The sequence below is a fragment of the Pleurodeles waltl genome, chromosome 4_1 (genome assembly GCF_031143425.1).
Source record: "Pleurodeles waltl isolate 20211129_DDA chromosome 4_1, aPleWal1.hap1.20221129, whole genome shotgun sequence".
Taxonomy (NCBI): Eukaryota; Metazoa; Chordata; class Amphibia; order Caudata; family Salamandridae; genus Pleurodeles; species Pleurodeles waltl.
The window spans coordinates 512,311,209-512,333,749 of NC_090442.1; the positions used below are offsets into that span (position 1 = coordinate 512,311,209).

Here is a 22,541-nt window from a genome sequence, read left to right on the forward strand (position 1 = left end):
AAAAATTAAAGCTAAGCATGTGGTGCTCTTTCCCCTTCAGTTTTTTTTTGTATTCATGCCCTTCATTCTTTCTTCCTCCCTTTTCCATTCTTCATCTATTATTATCTCCCCTTCAGTCCTTCATTCACTTCTATTTCCCTTGCTTCATTCCTCCATTTCTTTCTTGCTCCTATGTTCCCTTCTTCCTGATTGAATTCTCCTTTACCAGCTACCATCCTTCCCTTCGTGCCTTCCTTTATTACCCGATTCATTTTGTCTTCTTCCCTTCCATTGTTTCCTTCATTCATTACCTCTCCTTTTCTTGGTTTCTTCTTCGTTGCTTCCTACCTTCCTTCATTCCAATCTTCCTTGTATCATTTTTATTTCTGTATTCATCACTGCATTAATTTCCTGTTTCCTCCTGTTCTTCCTTCCTTGATTCCTTTTTTTCCATTCCTCTTCTTTTCGACACACTGTCCTTCATCTTCCCTCCTTTCCTTTCTTCCTTCCTTCCTTTCGCTATTTCATTCTACCACCCTCCTCTCCAAATCTCTCCCTCTCGTTTTCTCTTTCCCTCTCCCTTCCTTCCTTCTTCCTTGGGCCCTCTTGTCTCTGTTCACACCATTAATAAAAAGAAAGTCCAAGATGCGTTGTTGTCGATCTCCAATTCTCTCACCAAGGAAGCCATTAACCTGAATTTTAGATTCAGGTTAATGCTTCCACCGTATTTCCTCCTCGTTGTCTCGCTTGCGTCTTTCCTTCCCTCGAGGAAGTCACATAGATCTGGATGGCTCTCAGTGCGGCTCTGCCTCCCCCGTTCTCGCCGCCTCCTTCCCTCCCCGCCCCACCTCTAGTTTACAGCTCCAATCAACAGTGAACAGCTTGCTGGAGTACCATTAGAACATTTCCAGAGATGTGTAAGCACAGTGCTGTACTGGAATGCTAATAACTTCATTCCTTTGAGCTGGCAGGAATATGTAAAGCGAAAACACAATTAACGTAAAAGCAAAGTATGGCCACTAGCTTGGATATGAAGAGAGGCTGAGAACATCAACCTTATTGCAAAGCACTGTTTTATCGATCCCCTAATATGCCCAGCAGTTTGAATTCTGGGAGCTGGTGGCCCATTGCAGTGATTTTTAGATGTAATAATTTCTCTCAAACGGCCCTGTTCTTTGAGATTAAAAACAATTATTTTAGAAGCCCTCGTTGGCATTATAATAAATTCAGATCAGTCGAATGGACGGATTACCGTGGCGGGCGGCATGGATCAATGGGCCAGACAGCTGGCGCGCTTCTTCGGGACAGTGCAGCTCTGCGTTGGCACGTCAGCCGCTCGCGTTCGGAATAGAACGGCGGAGCGGAGGCTAATTACACCGTAAATGCCCGGGCTGAGGGGAGAGCGCGCCAACACGCGCGTGATCTCCCCGCCAGCGAGGTCTCCTCCAGATGGCAGGCCTGCATTCCTCACACACCGCCATCGACGCCGCTTTATTGACACATCTCGTAGCCGTGTAACGAGTAAGTTATTTTTTTAGCTGGAATTGTTAGCGAAACAGTGTCCGCAGACCACCATATTTGTATGTTTTAAACACGCCTTTTGATATGTATTTAGGTTTGACTTACAATGTGTGCTTAGTGGAAGCAACATCATTCCCTTGGACCTCGTGTGACATCACAGGGTTGCTCACATGTTCCAACTTACGACTGTCAGGCTCAAAAGCTTCCTATATAATAAACAACGGCAATAGCAATAATAATTTTAACAATAATAATAATAATCGTCCTTGCCTTTGCTGCTGAAAGTGCACACACGGGAAACTACGGAAGTAAAATGTGTTCGTGTGTATATTTATTTATTTACGTTCTTGATGCAGCACTTTATGGCTCTAGAGGTGTGGCGAGCCAGAACTGTACCCGAGTCAAGCCAAATCTATCTCCGACTCTGAGACAGTGCTTAATTTGTTCTTCTTGTTTCCGGTGCGGAGCACCGACACTTATTTTGGAGGGCCGGCGCTTATTCTTTTGCCCCAAGCATTTACTGCACATATGGGAAAGATGGAGGAAGAGAAAAACGAAAACAACTTCACAATGGGAGAAAGCTGTAAAAGTGAGCTGAAGGGGCAGGGAGTGGCTTTGAACGGATTCAAGAGGCCCGAGATGGCTTCAGGATTACGCTCGCCAGTATTCTGTGCTCGCACATTTAATTGCAGCAGCCGCGTGTTTAAGAGGAGGGCTTTGAGCACTGGCACGTTTTTTTATTTACAAATTAAGCACTGCTCTGAGAGCCCATACATGAATGAAACCTTGGATGTATAGGGCATGTAAATCATGCAACAAACAGGATATGTTATGAGAAGGTGTCTTCAAAATTCCTAAAAGTATACTACTTTAACACATTAAAGCGATTCGCCTTGGTACATCATATTATATCTTCGCATTGAAGGGTGTTTTTAAAAGTGGGAGTTTTAAACATGAACTGAGAAATATGCCTGCTATTAGTGATCTAGGAGGCAAGTCACTTGTCATGTGTACCCTATATGTGGCCTGCATATTTATCATGGGTAGAGAAACATTACAGGCTATTAAATCAAGCACAAGAGAGGTTTTTGTACACCAAACACCCTGAACTCACATTGGTTGAAGGTGCTTGCATACCTGAAAATGGATAGAAAGGGAGGTTCACTGAAATAAAGTATTTGCCTAGGTTTATACAATTTGGTCAAACAAGGGAGCTGAGATTGACCACTGATTTTCCAGCTTCACACTGATTCACAGGATGCTGAAGCAAGGAGTGCATTGTTGGCAGCTGTGGCTTCTAGTCCATTTTGCCTCTTGCAGAAGCTCGTCTCATTTTGCTCTCAATGTTCCAAGAGGTCCTCGAGCACAGCCAGAGCCATGCATTTTGCTCAAACCTGGCTCAAGCTTTCAGTGGCTCTAGCAACCTCTACATGGCTCGTTAGACTAGAGATAGCAAGTGTAGGGCCAGTCAGTACAAAATAATAAACAAGGAGTTGCAACTGCACCCTATGGCTACTCCTAAATGTCATCCATGTTGAGCATGATCCAGGCTTGAAATATCATATAAGGTCTGTGCATTGTTGAAAAACATAACAAGAATATCCAGGAGATAGTGAGGTGTAGATGACTATGGGGTACATAGAGGGGAGTGAGATATCTGGGCGTACAGGAGTGTATAGATAGCAGTGCAGTGGAGATGAGTACGGAGTGCATAGATGATAGTGAGGTAGAGAGGAGTATGGAGTGCATAGATGATAGTGAGGTAGAGAGGAGTAAGGAGTGCACAGATGATAGTGAGGTAGAGAGGAGTATGGAGTTCATAGATGTATGGAGTGCATAGATGGTAGTGAGGTACAGATGAGAATGGAAGGGCATAGATGACAGTGAAGTCCCTATTAGTATTGGAGTGCACAGATGACAATGATGTATAGTTGAGTATGGAATGGTATAGATGATAAATGGAGTATGGGGGTGCACATATGACAGTGGGTATAAATGAGTATAAAAGGAATAGGTTATAGTGAGGTACAGGTGAGTATGGGAGGGCATAGATGACAGTGGGTATAAATGAGTATAAAAGGCATAGGTTATAGTGAGGTACAGGTGAGTATGGGAGGGCATAGATGACAGTGGGTATAAATGAGTATAAAAGGCATAGGTTATAGTGAGGTACAGGTGAGTATGGGAGGGCATAGATGACAGCGAGGTATCTCTGAGTATGGGAATGCATCGATGACCGAGGTATAGATGAATATGGGAGGGGATAGGTGACAGTGAGGTACAGATGAGTATAGCAGTGCAGAGAGACAGTGAGGTACAGATAAGTGTGGGAAAGCATAGATGACTGAGGAAAAGATGAGTATGGGAGTGCATAGATGACGGGGGGCTATAGATAGGTGTATGAGTGCATAGATGACGGGTTTACACGAACACGGGAGCACATGCAGAAATATCAAACGTCAAAGAACAGGATAGTGTACAGTGAAGCTCTCAGAGAATGGAGAGGCGAGGAAACAACATTTAAGGAACAAATCGGTATATTAACTAGGACCCCAGGCTACTGCATCATAAGCACAAATTGAATTGGCTATGTGCTATTTTTGAAAAGTGCCCCCGCAGGTGCGTTCATTACGATTATCTACTATACTCTTTATTTGCACGTTAAGAAATGAGATGTGCAGTTCCGGAAATAAAATAATCTGTCATACTAATCACTTTTTTGTGCAATAACTCTTGTTGGTTCTAATGTTTTACATGAGAATTTGAGCTTGTAGAGCATAATTTTGTCATATAAAAGCATAACGCATCCATCATTTTTGTGCTTGACTGCAGGGCATAATGCAAGACGTGCAATTACTTGTCATGCCGCAAGGATTTATTTCACAGTGCCCAGATCTTAATCGCAGTAAGTCCATTAGTACTCGAGGAAGAGCATCTCAGGTGCGCTTCCTGCTTGTATTTCTGTCTTGTCACGATAACGTGACTTAGAGCGTCAATGCAGTGGCTTTCAAGCAGCACGCCAACTGTTTTGATCTTTCTCATTCCAGCATGCCCCACCTGCAACGACTTCCACGGGCTCGTGCAGAAGATTATGGAGCTGCAAGACATTCTGGCCAAAACATCTGCCAAGGTAACTTGCTTCTGCCCTGAGGGAATTATGGGCCCAGTCAGCCTAATTCAATTGCGCATGCAGATATTCAATTTGTGCTCTATTTATACTGCAGCATTTGTCTCGGCGGTACAGCAGTAAATTGTGCCTCAGTCCTGGCACAAAAGAACAGACTCATAAATATGCATGCTCTTCCCATCTGGATAATAAATGACTCAATAAACAAGAACGAGGCAGGTTACCTGGTTTACAGTGCTGACTTAAGCGGAATCCGTGGCTAACTCCGCTTGTGGACTTAGTGCCAATAACCCCGTGAGACTGTAGCGACAGCCTCATACGCGCCTTAATGTACATGTGGCCCAATGTTGTGACTGTAATTGTAAAGTACAAATGAAGATGGAAGGGTTAGGAAGGGTCGTAATCAAACATATTTCTAACTATTATCCTTCACATAGGAAGATTCGTATGCAAAACACTTCAAAGTATTATCCTTCACATTTATTGTACGTCCTCCATTCAAGCACCCCTTCACCTCGCATCTTCCGCTCATCGCACTAGTAAAGAGATTTCTTACAGGTTTATCGTGTAAAACAAGGAAGTGAAAGGATAAACTTCAGACAAATCTGACTGTTTATAATTATGTGAGGCGTTTCCATAGCACCTATATGTTCCTGTATGGTTGGATCTAAACGCTTAGAGTCTCTCTAAAAACAACAGGGGTCCTGTTATGCATATGGCACGCGGCACGAGACAGATCACATTCGTGCACCAACTGACAGCTTCATGAGCGAATGTATTTGGTTTTCCGAAGGAGTTCTCTCACTCTCTCTCTCTCGTAGGCCGCATACCTTCAATCTCCCCACCCAGAAAGCAATTTCTTTGTGGGTCATGCATAATTTGTAGACGTCCTTGACTCCTCAGTAATAATCGGTGGTTAAAGAATTCTGGGATTCTTCACAACCCCCCAAAAGGTTTATGTCCCCATGAGGATCATTAAATGTCCACCACCACCTAGGAAGGCAGACATTTTGCACCTCCCTTGTCTCACAGGCCCTTGCTTCTGTAACAGGAATGAAGATGGGGCAAAAAAAGCGATTCCTCACTTTGATGGTGAATACCTCCAGGGAATGGTGGAATGCCACAACCGGAATGTATATAAAAAAGGTGACGCATGGAATGCTTGAGTTAATCTCAGCCAAAGTGAGGTGGCATGCAAAATAAGGATGGACTGGGATGCGGCTCTAAGTAATTACCAGAGGCTGAGATCAATTCAAGCATTCCATTCATCACTTTTTTGTATACTTTAGTGTGTCGCTCAAAGTGGGATGGGTGTGCCCAGATGCGGGTCCCCTGCACACTGAGCCACTGTAACCAAACTATACATGGCTGTTGTACCCTGCCCCTAACTAGGGCGAAACCAGTCCTGGGTTATTTCTGTTCTGTTTCAGGGAGAATCTTAATTGAGGTAGCAAGGTGTGCAAAATAATAATGGACTAAGATCTGCACAAAGCAATTACAGATGGCTGAGATTAATACAAGTGTTCCATCCATCACTTTTTTGCATACTTTAGCGTGTCAACCTAAGTAGGATGGATATACCTAGGCATGGGTCCTGTGTACATTGTGTCACTGGAACCAAGCCAAACTTGGCTGATGAGCCTCATCTAGGGTTAAACCAGTCCTGGGTTATTTGCGTTTTGGCTCATGGAGGACCTGGCCTGGCATTTCGGTCTGGACTTTTCCTATTGGAGCAGGGTTGAGACTGATTTGCAGATGATTGGGTCCAAACTGAGGTGGCATGCTTGGCAAAACAACAATAGACTGGGATATGGCCCTGACTAACTACTGGTGGCTGAGATTAATTAAAGCATTCCATCCAATACCTTTTTTGAACTTTAATGTGTCACTCTAAGTGGAATGGTTATGACCAGACTTGGGTCCCGTGCACACTGTTACTGGGACCACGCTATACCTGGCTGATGAACACTAACTAGAGGGAAACTGCTCCCAAACTGCTTGATCTTTGGTTCAGAGACAACCTGGTCTGGCAGTTCAGGCTAGATTTTCCCATTGGAGCAGGGTTGAGACTGATGTGCATGGCTGGATCCAAACTGAGGCGGCATGGTGTGCAACATAACGATGGACTGAATTACCAGTGGCTGAGATTAATTCAAGTATTACATCCATGCATACAGCCAGGATGTGTCAAGTTAGAACAGCACCCGTATGCTGTGTGTGCAATATTATAAAGGTGCTTTCTGCCCAGCCCATGTGCATCCCTGCTGTGGACATAGCTTTTCATTTGCACAGGTCCAAATTATCTTTGGTGACTCTTTCCTGTGGTATATTATGGAGTATTGGGGTCTATGTGTAACATAAGATATTTTATGTCATAATTTTGTTTCAGTAGCAATAATCTCAACATAAATTTACAGTACATTCAAGAAACTTACTATGGTAACGTCGAATTGGTGCTCTCTTACAGCCCATAGAATAGTTCATCTAGTGCAGACTGTGTTTGAATGCCTCCATTGAAGGGTCTCCAGAGAATGAGGCACCAGAAGGCTACATTATTTTGCTGAAGACTCCTGCAAGTTGCAGGTGCTTGGCATAGATGGAAAAAAGTTATATTCTGGAAATCACCACTGAAGAGTCTTGGGTTTAGCAGGTGGTTACGGTGTATGATTTAGTCAAAAAAGGGAAAGACGCAACTGAAAATGAATATCTTCTTCAGTAGTATAAAATGCACAGCGTGGATTTAAAATGTATCTGTTTTATTGTCCGCAGAACAGAAGTAAATCTAAGGGAATGAAAACACTGAACTAAAATTTAGTTTTTTCTGGCTTGACATGTATTGTTGTGTTGTGTTATGTTGAATATTTGAAGTGTTTCTGGCTTCGTGCTTCAATCTAAGTGGAACAGCGCTCCAGATGCTGCCAATGTTTGTTGGGAACACGACCTCCATTTTTGCAAGACTGAAAAGGCCGAGATGCATTCACTCATTTGTTTGATAGCTGTTTGCTTTGACTTCTTCTTATTCTGTAGTTTTCCTTATAGCACCCCAATGCTAGGCTCTGATATGATAGGTCACCCCTCTGTACTGACTGGACATTTGCAACTATTCCCTTCACCTGGCAGACAAGAAGTGTGAGGATGGAGAGCACAAAAGTGTGACCTCAGTCTTTCATGTACCTCTCTTCCTTCTCACCTGCATACTGCTCTGGATCTTACTGGTGTTTGTGCTTACCAGAGGTAGCAGGTCTTAGAATCCTTCTTGACTGTGAATGAATCATGGAGTATGATTGAAGTGATGATGCACTAGAGTGGTGGCCCAACACTGAAGGCTGCACTGAGGACACTCAGGGAAGCATAGTGTACGTTTGCCCAGAGTATTTGGTGGGTACCATCCAGTATGTTTCTGTAAACAAGTACAAATAGAGGCTGCAAGATGGCCTTCTCAAGGTGCAGTGCTAATATAGAACACTGGAGTCTCTTCTTTACGAGTCACTAGTCTCTCATTGCCCTGTGGTATGGCTGGCATAATCTAACATGTCTTCCAGACCATTTACAGAGAAGGTATTTTTAGTTTGCGGTCTATTTCCATTGAAGTTCAAAACTGTGGTTGTATTTCGTTTGGTCAACCTGCACGTTTTTATGTATTTTATAGTATGTACACTATATATAAGATGCATAGTTCGGCCCCAAGGAATTGACCAGCCTCCTTTGCAAAAACGGGTCCCTCTGGACAGTATAGTTGCTTTGAAATTTGAATAAAAATGAATTTTACATAAACATGGTGGAAATCCACAGAGAACATTCATAGATATAAAATGATATGTAATGAAACATACGCATTCACTTCTTTTTTCAAAATATGACGTATTTAATATTTGGTTCGCTGTATTTACAAGTGAATTGTTGTTTCACTTGTAGTGTACAAAAGTGACACATTTCCTTCCTTTAAGGGAAACTAGAGCATGAACAACATACATGTAAAACCTGAAATGAGGTGACCTGAAAACTCATAAAAGTGTGCCAGGCCTCGAGCCTTATCACAAAATCAATCAAATTGAAAAAAAAAAGGCAAAAACATTAAGTATTTGGGTATTTATCCCATTGTGTTTTATGGGTTTCCTAGGGTACATAGTACTCACCATCTTCAAAACGAAATTATCGGGCCTTTATTTACAAAATGTATTTAAATGTCTGTTTTGAGGCTCCTGAGTTGACTAGTGCGTCTTCCATTCGCCTCTTAATTTTGGGCTCACCCCTGAACAAACCTGCTAAAATCACAGCTAGTATCTTGGTAGCTGATGTCACTTTCAGGCTAGTCCAGGTTACGCTTTACCATGTCATCTAAGCAACAGTAGTATATGGCTGTGAGAAACTTTGTGACATAGGTCTTAATAAAAAGGAACAACAAAACACTGATCACCACACCTAAGGGTATGTTAATTAAAGGCATTCCTTAATGCTATGGCACAGGGTTGTTTCCTATTCCACAGTGACACCAAATTTATTTTGTCAAGAGACATGATACTCAAACAGTGATGAGTTCTCCACGGTTTATGCCATGATCTGTTCGTAAAAAGGCACTCCTATATCATCACTAAGGGTTTGTTCGAATGTATTAAAAGTTAATGAAAAACATAACACCTCCAGTGGAATGAGAACCCGTCTTTGTAGTACCCCGGTCAATCACATCAAACCATATTTTCAATGTAAGAAAGTGGATTATTTTTTTGTGCTGGGCGACGGCCCAGCTCAAGGATTAATAACACTTCTTGTTAGAGTAAACTCCCCAACATCACTAAACTTACCTGAGCTTAACCCTTTCACAGCTATGGCACAGCGTTGACAGGCTTAATGTAGGGCTCTGTGTGAAGTATTTATGGACAACCAACCCAGTAATAAAGTCAAAACATCATTAAAAAAAATCTCAAACTAAATTACAAAACTAGAGAAAAATGTAATAAACAAATTTACACCAACATAACAACAAACAAATAGAACCAGAGACTCGATTTTTCACACTTTCAAATAGAAATAGAGCCAAAAAGGGACAAAGTGCTACTGATTGCCTACAGAAGCAGTAGACGGGGATCTAGGCATGATATGAGGCTGATCACAATGGAGCACTGGTCAGATAAACCAAGTGGATTGGTGTTGGTGAGAAGTCTAGAAGTCAAAATGTTCAAAAAAGTTTCTAAATCCCACTTCAGAAAGCGACTTTGTTGAATTTTTGAAGAAAAGAGTTGATTGAATTTCTTCTAAGTCCCAACACAGAAAGGAACTTTGTCACTTTTTAAGAAGAAAAATAATTCCCAACCCGGACACCAATGAAATTGTAGCAGCCATGAAGCCAAAGGCCAGATACTTGAAGTAGGTTGGTCCTGTTTGAGCTCTGGAGCTTCGGAAATGTCTAGCTTTTTTCAAACTCCAACACAGAATGGGACTTAATCATTTTTTTGGAGTTGCTAGGAGCCTTGAGCAAAATAAAGCAGAAATTAAATCAGATGCCATGGAATTGCTGGTCAGATAGTTCTTCCCATGGGTCCCATTAGAGATTGGAGGAAAAGTTTACAAAAGTTTCAAACTTTCTTCTGGTGCCCAAACAACCACTTCTAAGAATCCCAGACCCTCAAGGAAGGCTATTGGACACTTCTAGGGTGTAAGACAGAGGCCAGCAGCAAAGTCCAATCCGGGTCCAGTTGCCACTGGCCTGCTGAGCACTACAGGGAAAAGGCATCATGCAGCTTGCTGTGTCCCTGATGCGGCACAGGGCGCCAGCCAGCTGATCCCCGCTCTCCACTTTTTTGTCCTGGGTAGAACAGGGAGCAGTTCCAGTCCGTCAAGTCCTCCCAGGTCACTGACAGCAGGTCCATTTCTCTTGTGATCTTCCACAGGTCCAGAATGTGTTCTAGGCATGGTGCCTTGAGGTGCTACATTTATGCCAAGCACCAGCAAGGGCTAGGGTTACTCTTCCCTAATCAAAGGGACAAAAGGTCCCAAGGGAAACCCTATCCACGTTTTAAGCAGTTGCTGTTTATCCCACTGCAGAAAAGTCCACAGTGACAATATCATATTTGGCCTAGTTACTGGGGGAACAATCAATTTATAATGTCACACATGTTCCACTCCTAAATATTATTCAATCTACATTGTGGGCAGAACAGTGTACTTAGGAGTGACTTATTTAGTATTCTAAATCAGATTTATCTACCAGTCAAAAGGGTGATTTTGACAGGTCTTTGCTAAAGGGTTCAAGCTGCTGCCATTAGGCTATGCAGGGTAGGCCGGAAGCCATGTTTTCACGGCCACTGTAGTGGATGCTATAATAGGTGCTGCAGTCCACAGGTGGCATTTAACTTTCAGGCCCTGGGTACATTTTCTCTACCATACTAGTGTCTAATAGCCAAGTTAAATCAGTCAATTAAGGATAAGCCAATTTAGTCATGTTTAAAGGGAAAGCAGAGACACTGTATTCTAGTTTAGCGGGGTAAAGCGCATAGAGTTCTCAGTCTAGTTAAATAGGGTCCAGAAAAGATGAAACATCTGGGATGACCACACAGAAAATCAGGATTTCCTGCAGTCATCTTAAAAGACAGCAGGGGTGTGGTCACCATAGAGCAGATGGATTTAATTGACTAAACACTTCACTGCAATATGATTTGTGCAAAGTAAATGGAATAGGTGCCTGCTTCACATTTACATGACAACCCCACTCGTCCCTCCAGTACATCAGTCTCTTGGAGCATTGCTCCATTCCTCTGTATATGGCAATAATCAAGGAAACCAATGGAGGATGAATTCCCTACATGGCGAGTGAGTGCCAGAATTGCGCTCTGTTGTTCTTGTTCAATGCCATAGTAAATCAACATTTGTGTAGGAGGGCAACACTGAACTACACTCTAAAACCTCTTTGGCCATTAGGCGCAGCACCCCCACACTGTGTATTGTAGAATCCCAGGGTCTCAAACCAGACTGAAGAATGGTCAGTCTGTTAACAGTTGCTGCCCAGTTAATTATATTAGCAAAATACCTCTTCCAAACTCAAAGGTCAGTCAATACTTGAAGTGATTACTTGTTGACGGAGATGACCATACATTCATTTTGGCTGCAGAAGACAGGGAACAGACACCAAAAGCTTTGTCTGCTTTCTGACACTTGTGCTGCAATGCTTTAGCCAAACAATGTTGTTTTGACTATCTGTCCTTGCATTGTCCTTTTCAGTGTGAGAAAAGGTCTCTTTTGTCATGGTTAGCCCCTATTGTGTGCCTGGTATTTGACGTGGTCTCAGTGCTGTTAGTGCCCAGGACCCCTGCTAACCAGTTTCCCTGGACTAGTTCTCTTTCCCAAAACTGTTGTGATGCATTGGCCCAATTGGCAACACCCTTCACAGCCACTATAAGTCCCTTGTAAATGGAGCTTAGGTACCCAGGGAATGAGGTACCAAGTGTAAGCCCCTGAGGGCAGCAGCACAGATTGTGACACCCTCACCTCAAGGGCCATGCATCCAGATGCACCCAGCACTGCCATTTCAGGCTGAGTATCCTGGTCCAATCCTAAAATGTAAACTCAACACAGTTGTGTGCTCCCTGTCCACTGCACAATAAATGCAACATAGGCAAGCCACCCCTCTGGAAGGCCTTCCAGCCTTAAGGCAGGGTATAATATACTGTATGTGTGAGCATAGATGCATGAGCAATATGCCCCTACTGTGCCCATGCCAAACCTAGGGCATAGTAAGTGAACTGAGAAGTCATTTTAAATGCATGTGCTGGACACTGGTCAGTACGACTTTCACAGGTACTTGATGGCCACTCTGAACCCTGGGTTGTTTGGTATCAAACACCTATGAATGATGAATCCAAACTGGTACTAGTACTGGATATATTGCAAAATGTACCCAGGGGCCCCCTGCAAAGCTAACTCACACTGGCATGGTTGCTGGCCGGTCACAACCAACCTGCCACCAACAAACAAGATTCTGGAACCCTGGGGTGGGAGCTCCTGCTCTCTAGGTCCCAGAACAAAGCCCTTCCTGGGTGGAGGTGTCATACCTCCTTCCTCAGGAATGTGCTTTGCCTTGCTAGCAAGCTTTAAAGGGCATACCACCTTTGAAACTCAACCCCCAAGCCTGGTGTTAGCAGCAGTTGCCTGTCCCTATTGCAAACCCCCTTTTTTAGTGGAAGCAATGGGAGCAAAACACAAAAAGGACAGAAGGAATGGTCATCTCCAACTTGCACCACCCCTAAGGTGTTGCATGTGAGGTAACCCTTCCATTTCATTTTCCACCATCTCACACAGAAGGAAATGGCAAATCAGGTGAAGGGGGTGGATCTCTGCCCACAGGAAATGGTCACTTGGTGGTTGTAGCCGCCTAAGGTAGATGACCCTTTGGTCACTAGTAGGTACTCCTCTGAATGCCTACTGAACACAGTAATTAATGGTCACCCCTAGACCAGAGATTCAGATTTCAAGGACACAAGAAGACCAGCAACAAAAAGTCCCAAGGTTGGAGAACTGAAGTCCTACTGCACAAAGAAAAATCTGCAAAACCCTGCCTGCTGCACCCAGGACTTGACAATCGCCGCTGAGGGGTTGCTCGGACATCAGACAGACTCTAAAAAACCCCAGAGGACCTCCACACTTCTGAAAATCACCAAAGATCTCCCTCCAGAATGAAGGCATCACTCTCCTACAACAAAGACCAAAAGACCAATGAAGGTTAGTTCACTGACTGGCTGCTTACCAAGGAACCAGATGCCGCAGACAGACCAAATTCCATCTGATAGACCACATGGACAATATCTACCAGTGTGCCAAGTTTGGTAACATTGCAACCTCTGTTGGCTGAACTGTGCAATAGCCCCAGGCTCTGGTCAGTCCATGTCACACACAAAGAAGGACAGTCCACTCTGGACTGAAAAAGGACCAGGAGGAAGCCCCAGTTGAGAGACTTAAGGAAACACAAGGACCTCCCACCAAAGCACCCCTGCTGACCTTCAAGCGACCCTCAAAGTGACCTACCTCCTGCTTCCACTTCCAAGGGTACCTTTGTGCACAGCTCCTGGGTCACTGATTCGCTCTGCAACCGGCCGCCCTGTGCCCTGCACCAAAGATTCAGCTGCATTCTAAAGGACCTTGCGACCTTCACACTCCAAGGGACCCACCAGAATCACCTTGAAGTCCACCTGTGCAATGCTTTTCCAAGTGGTCCTCCACAGAGGCCTTGCACCAGCTCAAATGACTTTGTGCAGCTGCTCCTGCAGAAAAGGGGAGCCACCTATACTTCTCCAGCTGGTCCACAGGACCTACCGATGACCTAGACCTATCTGAAAAAGGAGACATTGGTAAACACATTGCCTGATTTTATATGCATTTTTAAAATAGTCCTCCATTGATTCCCTGGGTGCGTAATTAGGCACAGAACTTAAATATTTTCTAAACTTTGAAAATTCATAACTTAAGAAGTACTCACCTGATTTGATGATCTTGAAAGTATTTTTGTAAAATGGTCTTGTGTTATTCCTTTGAGTGTGTGTCTTCATTTATTGATTCTGTGAGCACTCCAAGATTAGCCTAACTGCTCAACCAAGCTACCATAAAAATTAGAGCATTAGGTGGTCTAGTTTTTATCTCTGTAAACCAATGTGTGGTTGCCCGGACCCTCTGCACAGTGTACAGTGTTTTGCACACTACATTGAGAGGGCCTGCCTCCTACATTCTGCAAGAACTTGTCATCCAAATGAGGAAGGAATAGATACGGTGACCATGCATCTCAGATTTGCTGGGACAGTTCAGTTTTTTCACGAGCAGCTCGGGCAGATTTCAGCAAATTTAGTTCATGCCCTGGTTTTTAAAGAGGGTCGCCTGAAAACTGTGGGAGGTAATTTGTTTTGCTTTCCAAAGAAGAGATAGTTAGCAGGTGTTATCAGAAAGCAATTTAATTAACAGGCATTATATTGGCTTTAAAAATTTCATTTTATTTATGTTCTTAGTGCCTCTTCTGCAATTCTGTGCTGATGAGCGCTATCCTTCTGTGCGCTCGTTTGAAGTAAAATTATAGTCCATCTTCTATTTTATTTTTTTATGTCCTGTTTTTTGGCCTTCAAATTCTGGTCACCCTAGGAATAGAGCGGGACTTTGCCTTTTTCCTAGGTTCTATGCCTGAAACTGCAACACATTGTCTACTGTCACAGTTCTAATAATTACATTTGTACTTGTAGGAAATTACATTTGCAAAGTTAATCCATACTTATGTTCTACTTTTAATATGTTTGTTTTAGTGCACCTTGTTCAGTAATAATACACAATTCCCCTTTATTCTGTCTTGTTTTAGCTAAAATGTCCTAGAGAATAATATTAGCCACATCTGATGCCCAAAGTTGTAACAACACGACTAACACAGGTTTATAGGCCAAGATGCTGTAAGTGGGAACCCTTGCACGATTCAACACACAGGGAATGCCAGCTTTAGAATAATCCTCAAGAACTAGGGACAGTGATCTGCTCTTCAATGTAGATTTCCTTTCAAGGTTGAGGTGGGATAAGCTCTATACTGTAAAATGGTATAGACAAATTTAACAGTCATGCTTGTGACTGATAATCTTATTGAAACTTGAAAATAAGCAAATGGAAAATACTTGTGTCGACTGGGAAACACAATTTTACCAGTGACATTTCTTTCTAGCTGCTTTGAGTGTTCTCCAAATATTCAAAATAACAGTAGTATATTTAAGTTAAAAAGAGAGGCATTGGCAGAGTGCAATTTTGTTCACTGAAACCCTCGTGGAAGTGAGACAAAACTCTAACATCTGTTTAAAAACATCCACTGCAGCAGTTTCGTGCACATTGGGTGAAATGAGCCAGACAGACCACTTACCATTTAGGCCGATTTATTAGAACAGGTGTATATCACAATTTATCCCTGCCATCCTGCCTTACAAAACTATGCACCTCACTAAACGAAACAACATCTGCTTAACACCTACCTCGCCCCTAACACAACACCCTCCCCTTTTACCTTACAAACTACTCAGTGTCCAACTACCTTCAGTAATTCGAAACACTTGAACTTCCCCTCTTAACTTTTTTAATTGTGCCTATTCGAAAGTGCCTAGCCCCTTTGTAAATAACCCTAATCCCTGCCCTCATTCTGTTTCAAATTTGTTGCCTCCTCTCTTAGGGCCTGATTCCCCTCTGTAAACTCCACTGACCTTCTGTAAAGGCCCCTCCAACCTTCTGGGCATCCGCCCACATTACACCTGCTGTTAGACCTGACAGCCTTAGGGTGGTCACCCCTAACTTTTTGCCTGCCTCCCTCCACTTTTTGGACACTGTTTTTGCTGGTTTTTAGACTCTGCGCACTTTACCACTGCTAACCACTGCTAAAGTACATATGCTCTCTCCCTTTAAACATGGTAACATTGGATCATACCCAATTGGACTATTTAATTTAATTATACGTCCCTAGTAGAAGGCACTATATGTGCCCAGGGCTTGTAGATTAAATGCTACTAGTGGGCCTGCAGCACTGATTGTGCCACCCACTCAAGTAGCCCCTTAACCGTGTCTCAGGCCTGCCATTGCAAGGCCTGTGTGTGCAGTTTCACTGCCAATTCGACTTGGCATTTAAAAGTACTTGCCAAGCCTAAAACTCCCCTTTTTCTACATATAAGTCACCCCTAAGGTGTGTCCTAGGTAACCCCTAGGGCAAGGTGCTGTGTGGGTAAAAAGCAGGGCATGTACCTGTGTAGTTTACATGTCCTGGTAGTGTAAAACCCCTAAATTCGTTTTTACACTACTGTGAGGCCTGCTCCCTTCATAGGCTAACATTGGGGCTGCCCTCAAACACTGTTGGAGTGGTAGCTGCTGATCTGAAAGGAGTAGGAAGGTCATATTTAGTATGGCCAGAATGGTAATACAAAATCCTTCTGACTGGTGAAGTTGGATTTAATATTACTATTTTAGAAATGCCACTTTTAGAAAGTGAGCATTTCTCTGCACTTAAATCTTTCTGTGCCTTACAATCCATTTCTGGCTGGGTTTAGTTGACAGCTCCTTGTGCATTCACTCAGACACACCCCAAACACAGGATACTCAGCCTCACTTGCATACATCTGTATTTTGAATGGGTCTTCCTGGGCTGGGAGGGTGGAGGGCCTGCTCTCACACAAAGGACTGCCACACCCCCTACTGGGACCCTGGCAGACAGGCTTGAACTGAAAGGGGACCTGGTGCACTTCTAAGCCAATCTTTGAAGTCTCCCCCACTTTAAAGGCACATTTGGGTATAAAAACAGGGCTTCTGCCCTACCACCTTAGACACTTCCTGGAGAAGAAACTTGTAACCAGAACCTGCATCCTGCCAAGAAGAACTGCCTGGCTGCCCAAAGGACTCACCTGACTGCTTTCTGTGAAGGACTGCTGCCTTGCAGTTGCCCTGCTGCCTTGCTGCTCCCTGGCTGTGGTGAAGAAGTGCTCTCCAAGGGCTTGGATTGAGCTTGCCTCCTGTTCCCTGAAGTCTCAGGACCAAAAAGACTTCTATCTTGCAAATGGACTCCTTGTGCGGTGAAACTTCGACGCACAGCTTGCTAAAAACGATGCACAGCCTGTCCCGCGGTGAAAAATTCACTGCATGCTGAACCGGAACGACGCCGCTCGACTTTGCAAGGAAAAGATCGACGCGGCGCCTGCGGTGCGACCGGAACTTCGACGCATGGCCCACCAGATCGATGCGCAGCCGACCTGGGACGATGCAGCCCAACTTCCAGAGGAGAAATTGACGCGGCGCCTGCCGTGCGGGAGAAATTTCCCCGCACTTCCCACCGGAACGACGCAGAGCTTGTCACAAGCCCGGGATTCCACGCACAGACCCTGGGGCATCTGAGAACCCCGCAACCCGAAGAGGATCCACCACCGAGCACTGCGAATCGGCACCCAGCCGTTGCTGCGTGGAAACTAAACGATGCATCAACCGTGTGCGGCCCGAGAAATCGACGCACACCCCTTTGTTTCCCCGCTTCTCCTCCTCTGCGGCCCTTTGCAGAGATTTTTCACGCAAACCAGGTACTTTGTGCTTGAAAGAGACTTTGTTTGCTTTTAAAAGACTTAAGACACTTTATATCACTTTTCAGTGGTATCCTTACATTTTCTTATTGCATCTTTGATCGTTTTGACCTGCAAATATCCAGATAAATATTATATATTTTTCTAAACACTGTGTGGTGTATTTTTGTGGTGCTATATTGTGTTATTGTATGATTTATTGCACAAATACTTTACACATTGCCTTCTAAGTTAAGCCTGACTGCTCAGTGCCAAGCTACCAGAGGGTGGGCACAAGATAATTTGGATTGTGTGTGACGTACCCTGACTAGAGTGAGGGTCCTTGCTTGGACAGTGGGTAACCTGACTGCCAACCAAAGACCCCATTTCTAACACCTGCTGCAAGTGACAACCGTACATCCTCACCCTTCACACTTGCTCCAATCAAAGCAGCCCTGCCACCACTAATTTCCTCCAAAACTATTCTTGAGGGTGGGAGCGTTGGGGCTACCAAAAAATCCCTAACTACTAGCGAGCAGGGCTGCTTCTGTGTGCTACCCACAAAATGGTGGCTCGCCCTGCAAAATGTTAGGTATATATCCCTTGGGCTACATCCTATAACAGATGTATCCCAAACGTGGCCCAGTTGTCCTGCAGTGCCACCTTCCACCAGTGCCCCAGGGGGAGAGAGTGCCTGGATGCACCTGTACCCCAAAGCCCTATTCTTTGTACATAACGATCCCCAAAAAAGTAATTGCTGTACACAGGTTTTGTTCTCACAGACGAATTTTATGGGAATTATTTGTATTTGAATTGCGGAATTTATGTATACATTTCTGATCATATCAATTGGTATCAGCAAAGAAGAAAATACTCAATCACACTTCCAATCTTTAATGAACATTTTCACTCAGAGGTATTGAGACCTACGTCAGCCTTTGCTTCTAGAGCGCAAGCAAGTCGCTTGCTTGACACAGATTCCCTCCCACACGTTAAAAAACATGAGGCATCACGGGTGGTATTTATTCTGAAAGGCGTATTAAACCAGTGCTTGATTTGTAAATAAATAGGTGCTTGTGCCCAAAGCTCTCCGTTGAAGCACGGGTCTGCTGCAATTAAAAGTTCGAGCACAGAATACTGAGGCGTCGGCACTCTACAGCTATCTCGGGTCTCTTTAATCCATTTACAGCCACTCATTTCCCCATCAGCTCACTCTTGCAGCGTTCTGCGTTTTCCCTATGCGACACTGTTCCGTCTTTCCAATATGTGTCTTTTGCTCGCAGTAAATGACTGATGTAAAACAATGAGTGCCAGCCCTCAAAAATAAATGCCAGTGGCCCCCACCGGCTCAAATTAAACACTGTATAAAGTACAATGATTGTAATAATTTCATAAAACCACGCATACATGACATTTGCCCTTAATTCGGTGTATGTGACTTTGTTTCATGTTTTCGTTCATCGGTGTATCCCATTTAAGAGTAACCTTGTATGACAGTACATTTCAAGGAAACCGCCAGCCTGGTTTGTGGTGATGGCTTATCATGGGCGATTGTTGCCTTACTGCAGGAGTTACTACACACTGCGGATCTGCTCTGATCGGATCTGCTCTAATTGCACGAATGCTTTGCAGTGACTCATTTTAGGAGTCAAACCAATTGCTTAGGTATTGCTCAATATAAGTTTCCGGAACTTTGTATTAATCTAAATTGTTTATTTTAGTGATCGTGTGGGATCTGGCAGTTGTAAGTGTTGCTCAGAAGTGACAGTATTTGTTTTGTCTTTCCACAGCTGTCCCGATCCGAGCAGCGGATGAACAGGTTGGATCAGTGCTACTGCGAAAGATCGTGCGCAGTGAAGGGCACCATCTACCGAGAGTATGAATCCTGGATAGATGGCTGTAAGAACTGCACATGCACGGTAGGGGCGTCACTATGCACAATTGTTATAAGTCCGTCTCAGTATAGTAAAGTCGGTGTTGTAATGCTTAAAGAATAATACATGTTTTGTAATATTTCACCCAGTTCCGTCACTGCAACTGTAAAACTCTTACTTACAATTTGTAATATAACTAATAGAAAGAACAGAGTTAGAAGTCGAATTCAATACAATGTTATTTTTTTGGGTGAACTAAATTATACTGTGCGTAACAAACTTTTAGCAAAAGGTTAAGGCAATTGCATGTGCAGGTTTTATTGTTCGAAAAAGAGGCAAAAGGTCAACTATTCTCTTGGTGGATAATTAATAGGAAAATTCAACAAGCAAACTTTTTCAATGAGCACTATTTGCAAAGGAAACCTCATTTAAGATGTGTGTAAAAAAATGGGTTATTGGTTGAGGGCTCTGAAACCCTACTCTAGTAAACTCCACAATCCCTGCCAGGGTGAGGCACAAGCAAAATCCTAAATTAACCTGTGCTCAATCCTCTAGTAGTTTGGCACAGAGTCGTCAGGCTTAATTTAGAAGCAATGAGTTAAGTATTTATGCAGCACTTCAAACAGTAATAAAGTGAAAACACAACAAGAAAATTCCCACACCATTTTAGAAAATTAGAGTGAAATTTAATAAATAAACCTAGACCAAAACGACTACAATCTAATCAGTAGAACTGGAGTTATGAATTTTTAAAGGTTTAAGTGAAAATAGCACTAAAAAAGCCCAAAGTGCCCCTCAGGTCGAGCAGGACTGTCACAAATTCAGGCCTATTGCGATTGAGTGCGGGTCCGATACAGAGACCAGGTAAGTCCTGCTGAAACGTTACCTTCTCAGCCCAGCACAGAGTCCCATTCGAGGTAGAGGGGGTCACAAGGAGCAAGGAAGAATCACAGACGGCCATCAATGTAACACGAAGAGCAGGCCTGACATCGTAAACTGTCGTTGCTGTAGTGCTAAGATCCTGTTGTCATCGTGAATGGTCAGGCTGGAGCTTTGTGGTGGCACTTCCCTTGGGCGGTCGATGCTGTAGCACAAAGAGTTGGGTTGATAGAACTTCATGTTGGCGGGCAGTGCAAACAACAACGTTTGGCACCAGTGTCCATGTTTATAGTCAGAAAGAGCCCAAAAAGTTAAATTTAGCTCCACTGAGGCTCCACCAAGGGTCTAAGACCCTACATGCACCACCTGGCGGTCAGGGGCTGGCTCCGACTGGTTCTGGATGCTGGTTAAGGTGGTTGGGAGCCTGTTAAGTCCCTCTGGCTCTGAACAGGAGACCAGCAGACTAGCCCTTCAGTCACTCTGGGAGTCTGGGGTTCAGGTCCAATGCCTCTGACTCAGACTGGAGGGCAGCACATCAGCAAGGCAGCAGTCCAGCAAGGCAGTAGTCCAGCAGGGCAGCAGTCCAGCAGAGTGGCAGTTGTTTCAACAGAACAGCAGTTGTTTCAGCAGCACAGCAGTCCTTCTTCCTGGAAGAGTCTCAACAGGTTCAGAGGTGTCCTGTAGAAGCTTCCAGAGGTTTTCCTTTGAAATGCACTGGTTTCCTACCTCACCTACCCTAAATCCAGACTAACTACAGGAGGTATGCAGCCCTTTGAGTGGAAGCAGGACACAGCCTATTCAAGTGTAAGTATGGATGAGCTCAGCTCCACACTCCCATCCTGCCAGTAATGGCCAATCCAGGCACACCTAAGCCTTCTATTTTGTGTGGCTGCCTAGGAGGGATGCACAATGCCCAACTGCTAACTACACCCAGTCATGTGACCATGTGACAGGCTGCAAGCATTAAATGGCTGAGGCAGGAAAATGCCACCTTTCTAAAAGTGCTGTTTTCAAAACTGTAATTTAAAATCTGCCTTTACCATGCAAGGGGATTTATATTACATTTCCAAAGACACCAAACATGGGGGAAGCGCATTGCTGCCGTTGGAGGAAGGGGCAGGGCCAGAGAGCCCCTTTAACTGTTTGGATGCGCTCCCGCCTCGCGGGAAGCCCATTGCTGCAGTTGGAGGAAGGGGCAGGGCCGGAGAGCCCCTTTAACTGTTTGGATGCGCTCCCGCCTCGCGGGACGCACGCGGGCGGTGCCCGGACAAAGCCCGGGCCAAGGGCGGGCTCGTCCTTCGCCTGTCAGTGCCTGGAAGAGGCTGGGCTGGCCCCCCCCCTGATATTTTCTCTGTGACTATCGGACTTGGCTATCAGGTTTCTAAGCAGGTACTTTTTATCTGATTTTTTTTGTTGCGGGGTGTTTAATTTTGTATTTTTATAGCCAACCCTGCAAAACAGACCTTTTGCATCGTGAGAAGGCTATTTCTATTTTTATCCTGGCATTGCCATAGTTATACAGAGATTGTCTTATCTGTGCTAGTTCTTTCAATCTTACTTATTAGTAAGGAGCATTTTAGAGCATTATTGGTCGAACCCTTTTAGGATTTAATAATTTAGTAAGAATGGGTAAAAGGAAGCAACTTAGTGCAAAAAATACTATCTCTCAGAAAGATCACTCCTCAATATTAAAATTTATCTCAGGAGCCATGGGGGCTATTGATAAACAGGTTACTAATGTTGAGGAAAAGATACTAATTCAGAAAGGCCTGTCGGGACCTTCTAATAATCTTCTTCCGCCAGCAATAACCTCTCCAAAATCGACCAAGTTCTTGGAAAGTGGAATCCAAACTAAAGGTATAAATGGATGTATCCAAGATATAAATGATTCTATCTCAGAAGTTGACGAGCATTCACCCTCACCTAAACGTATAAGGAAACCTAAGTTAGTTAGGAAGGACAGAGTTTTCAGTCAAGAGCTACCTGACAATATTAGATACGGCACCTCTGGAGCTCAACATATGGAACCCACGGAACAAGCACAAATCATTTGTGAGAACATAAAATCTGGTCAGAAGAATAAACAATCTATAGTGAAAGTGAAAAACGAATCCCCTAGGGACTACT

The 22,541-nt window shown here is 43.9% G+C and overlaps 1 protein-coding gene across 2 annotated transcripts in view; it reads left to right on the forward strand.

The window, feature by feature from the left end:
- The window catches only part of NELL2 (neural EGFL like 2), a 1,100,394-nt gene that overhangs the window by 358,440 nt on the left and 719,413 nt on the right, over positions 1-22,541 (forward strand). For both annotated transcript variants that reach the window (XM_069228823.1, XM_069228824.1), the window contains exons 6-8: positions 4,333-4,405; positions 4,548-4,630; positions 19,452-19,580. In XM_069228823.1, coding sequence (XP_069084924.1) covers positions 4,333-4,405; positions 4,548-4,630; positions 19,452-19,580 — 285 coding nt within the window. The remainder of the gene's footprint in view (positions 1-4,332; positions 4,406-4,547; positions 4,631-19,451; positions 19,581-22,541) is intronic.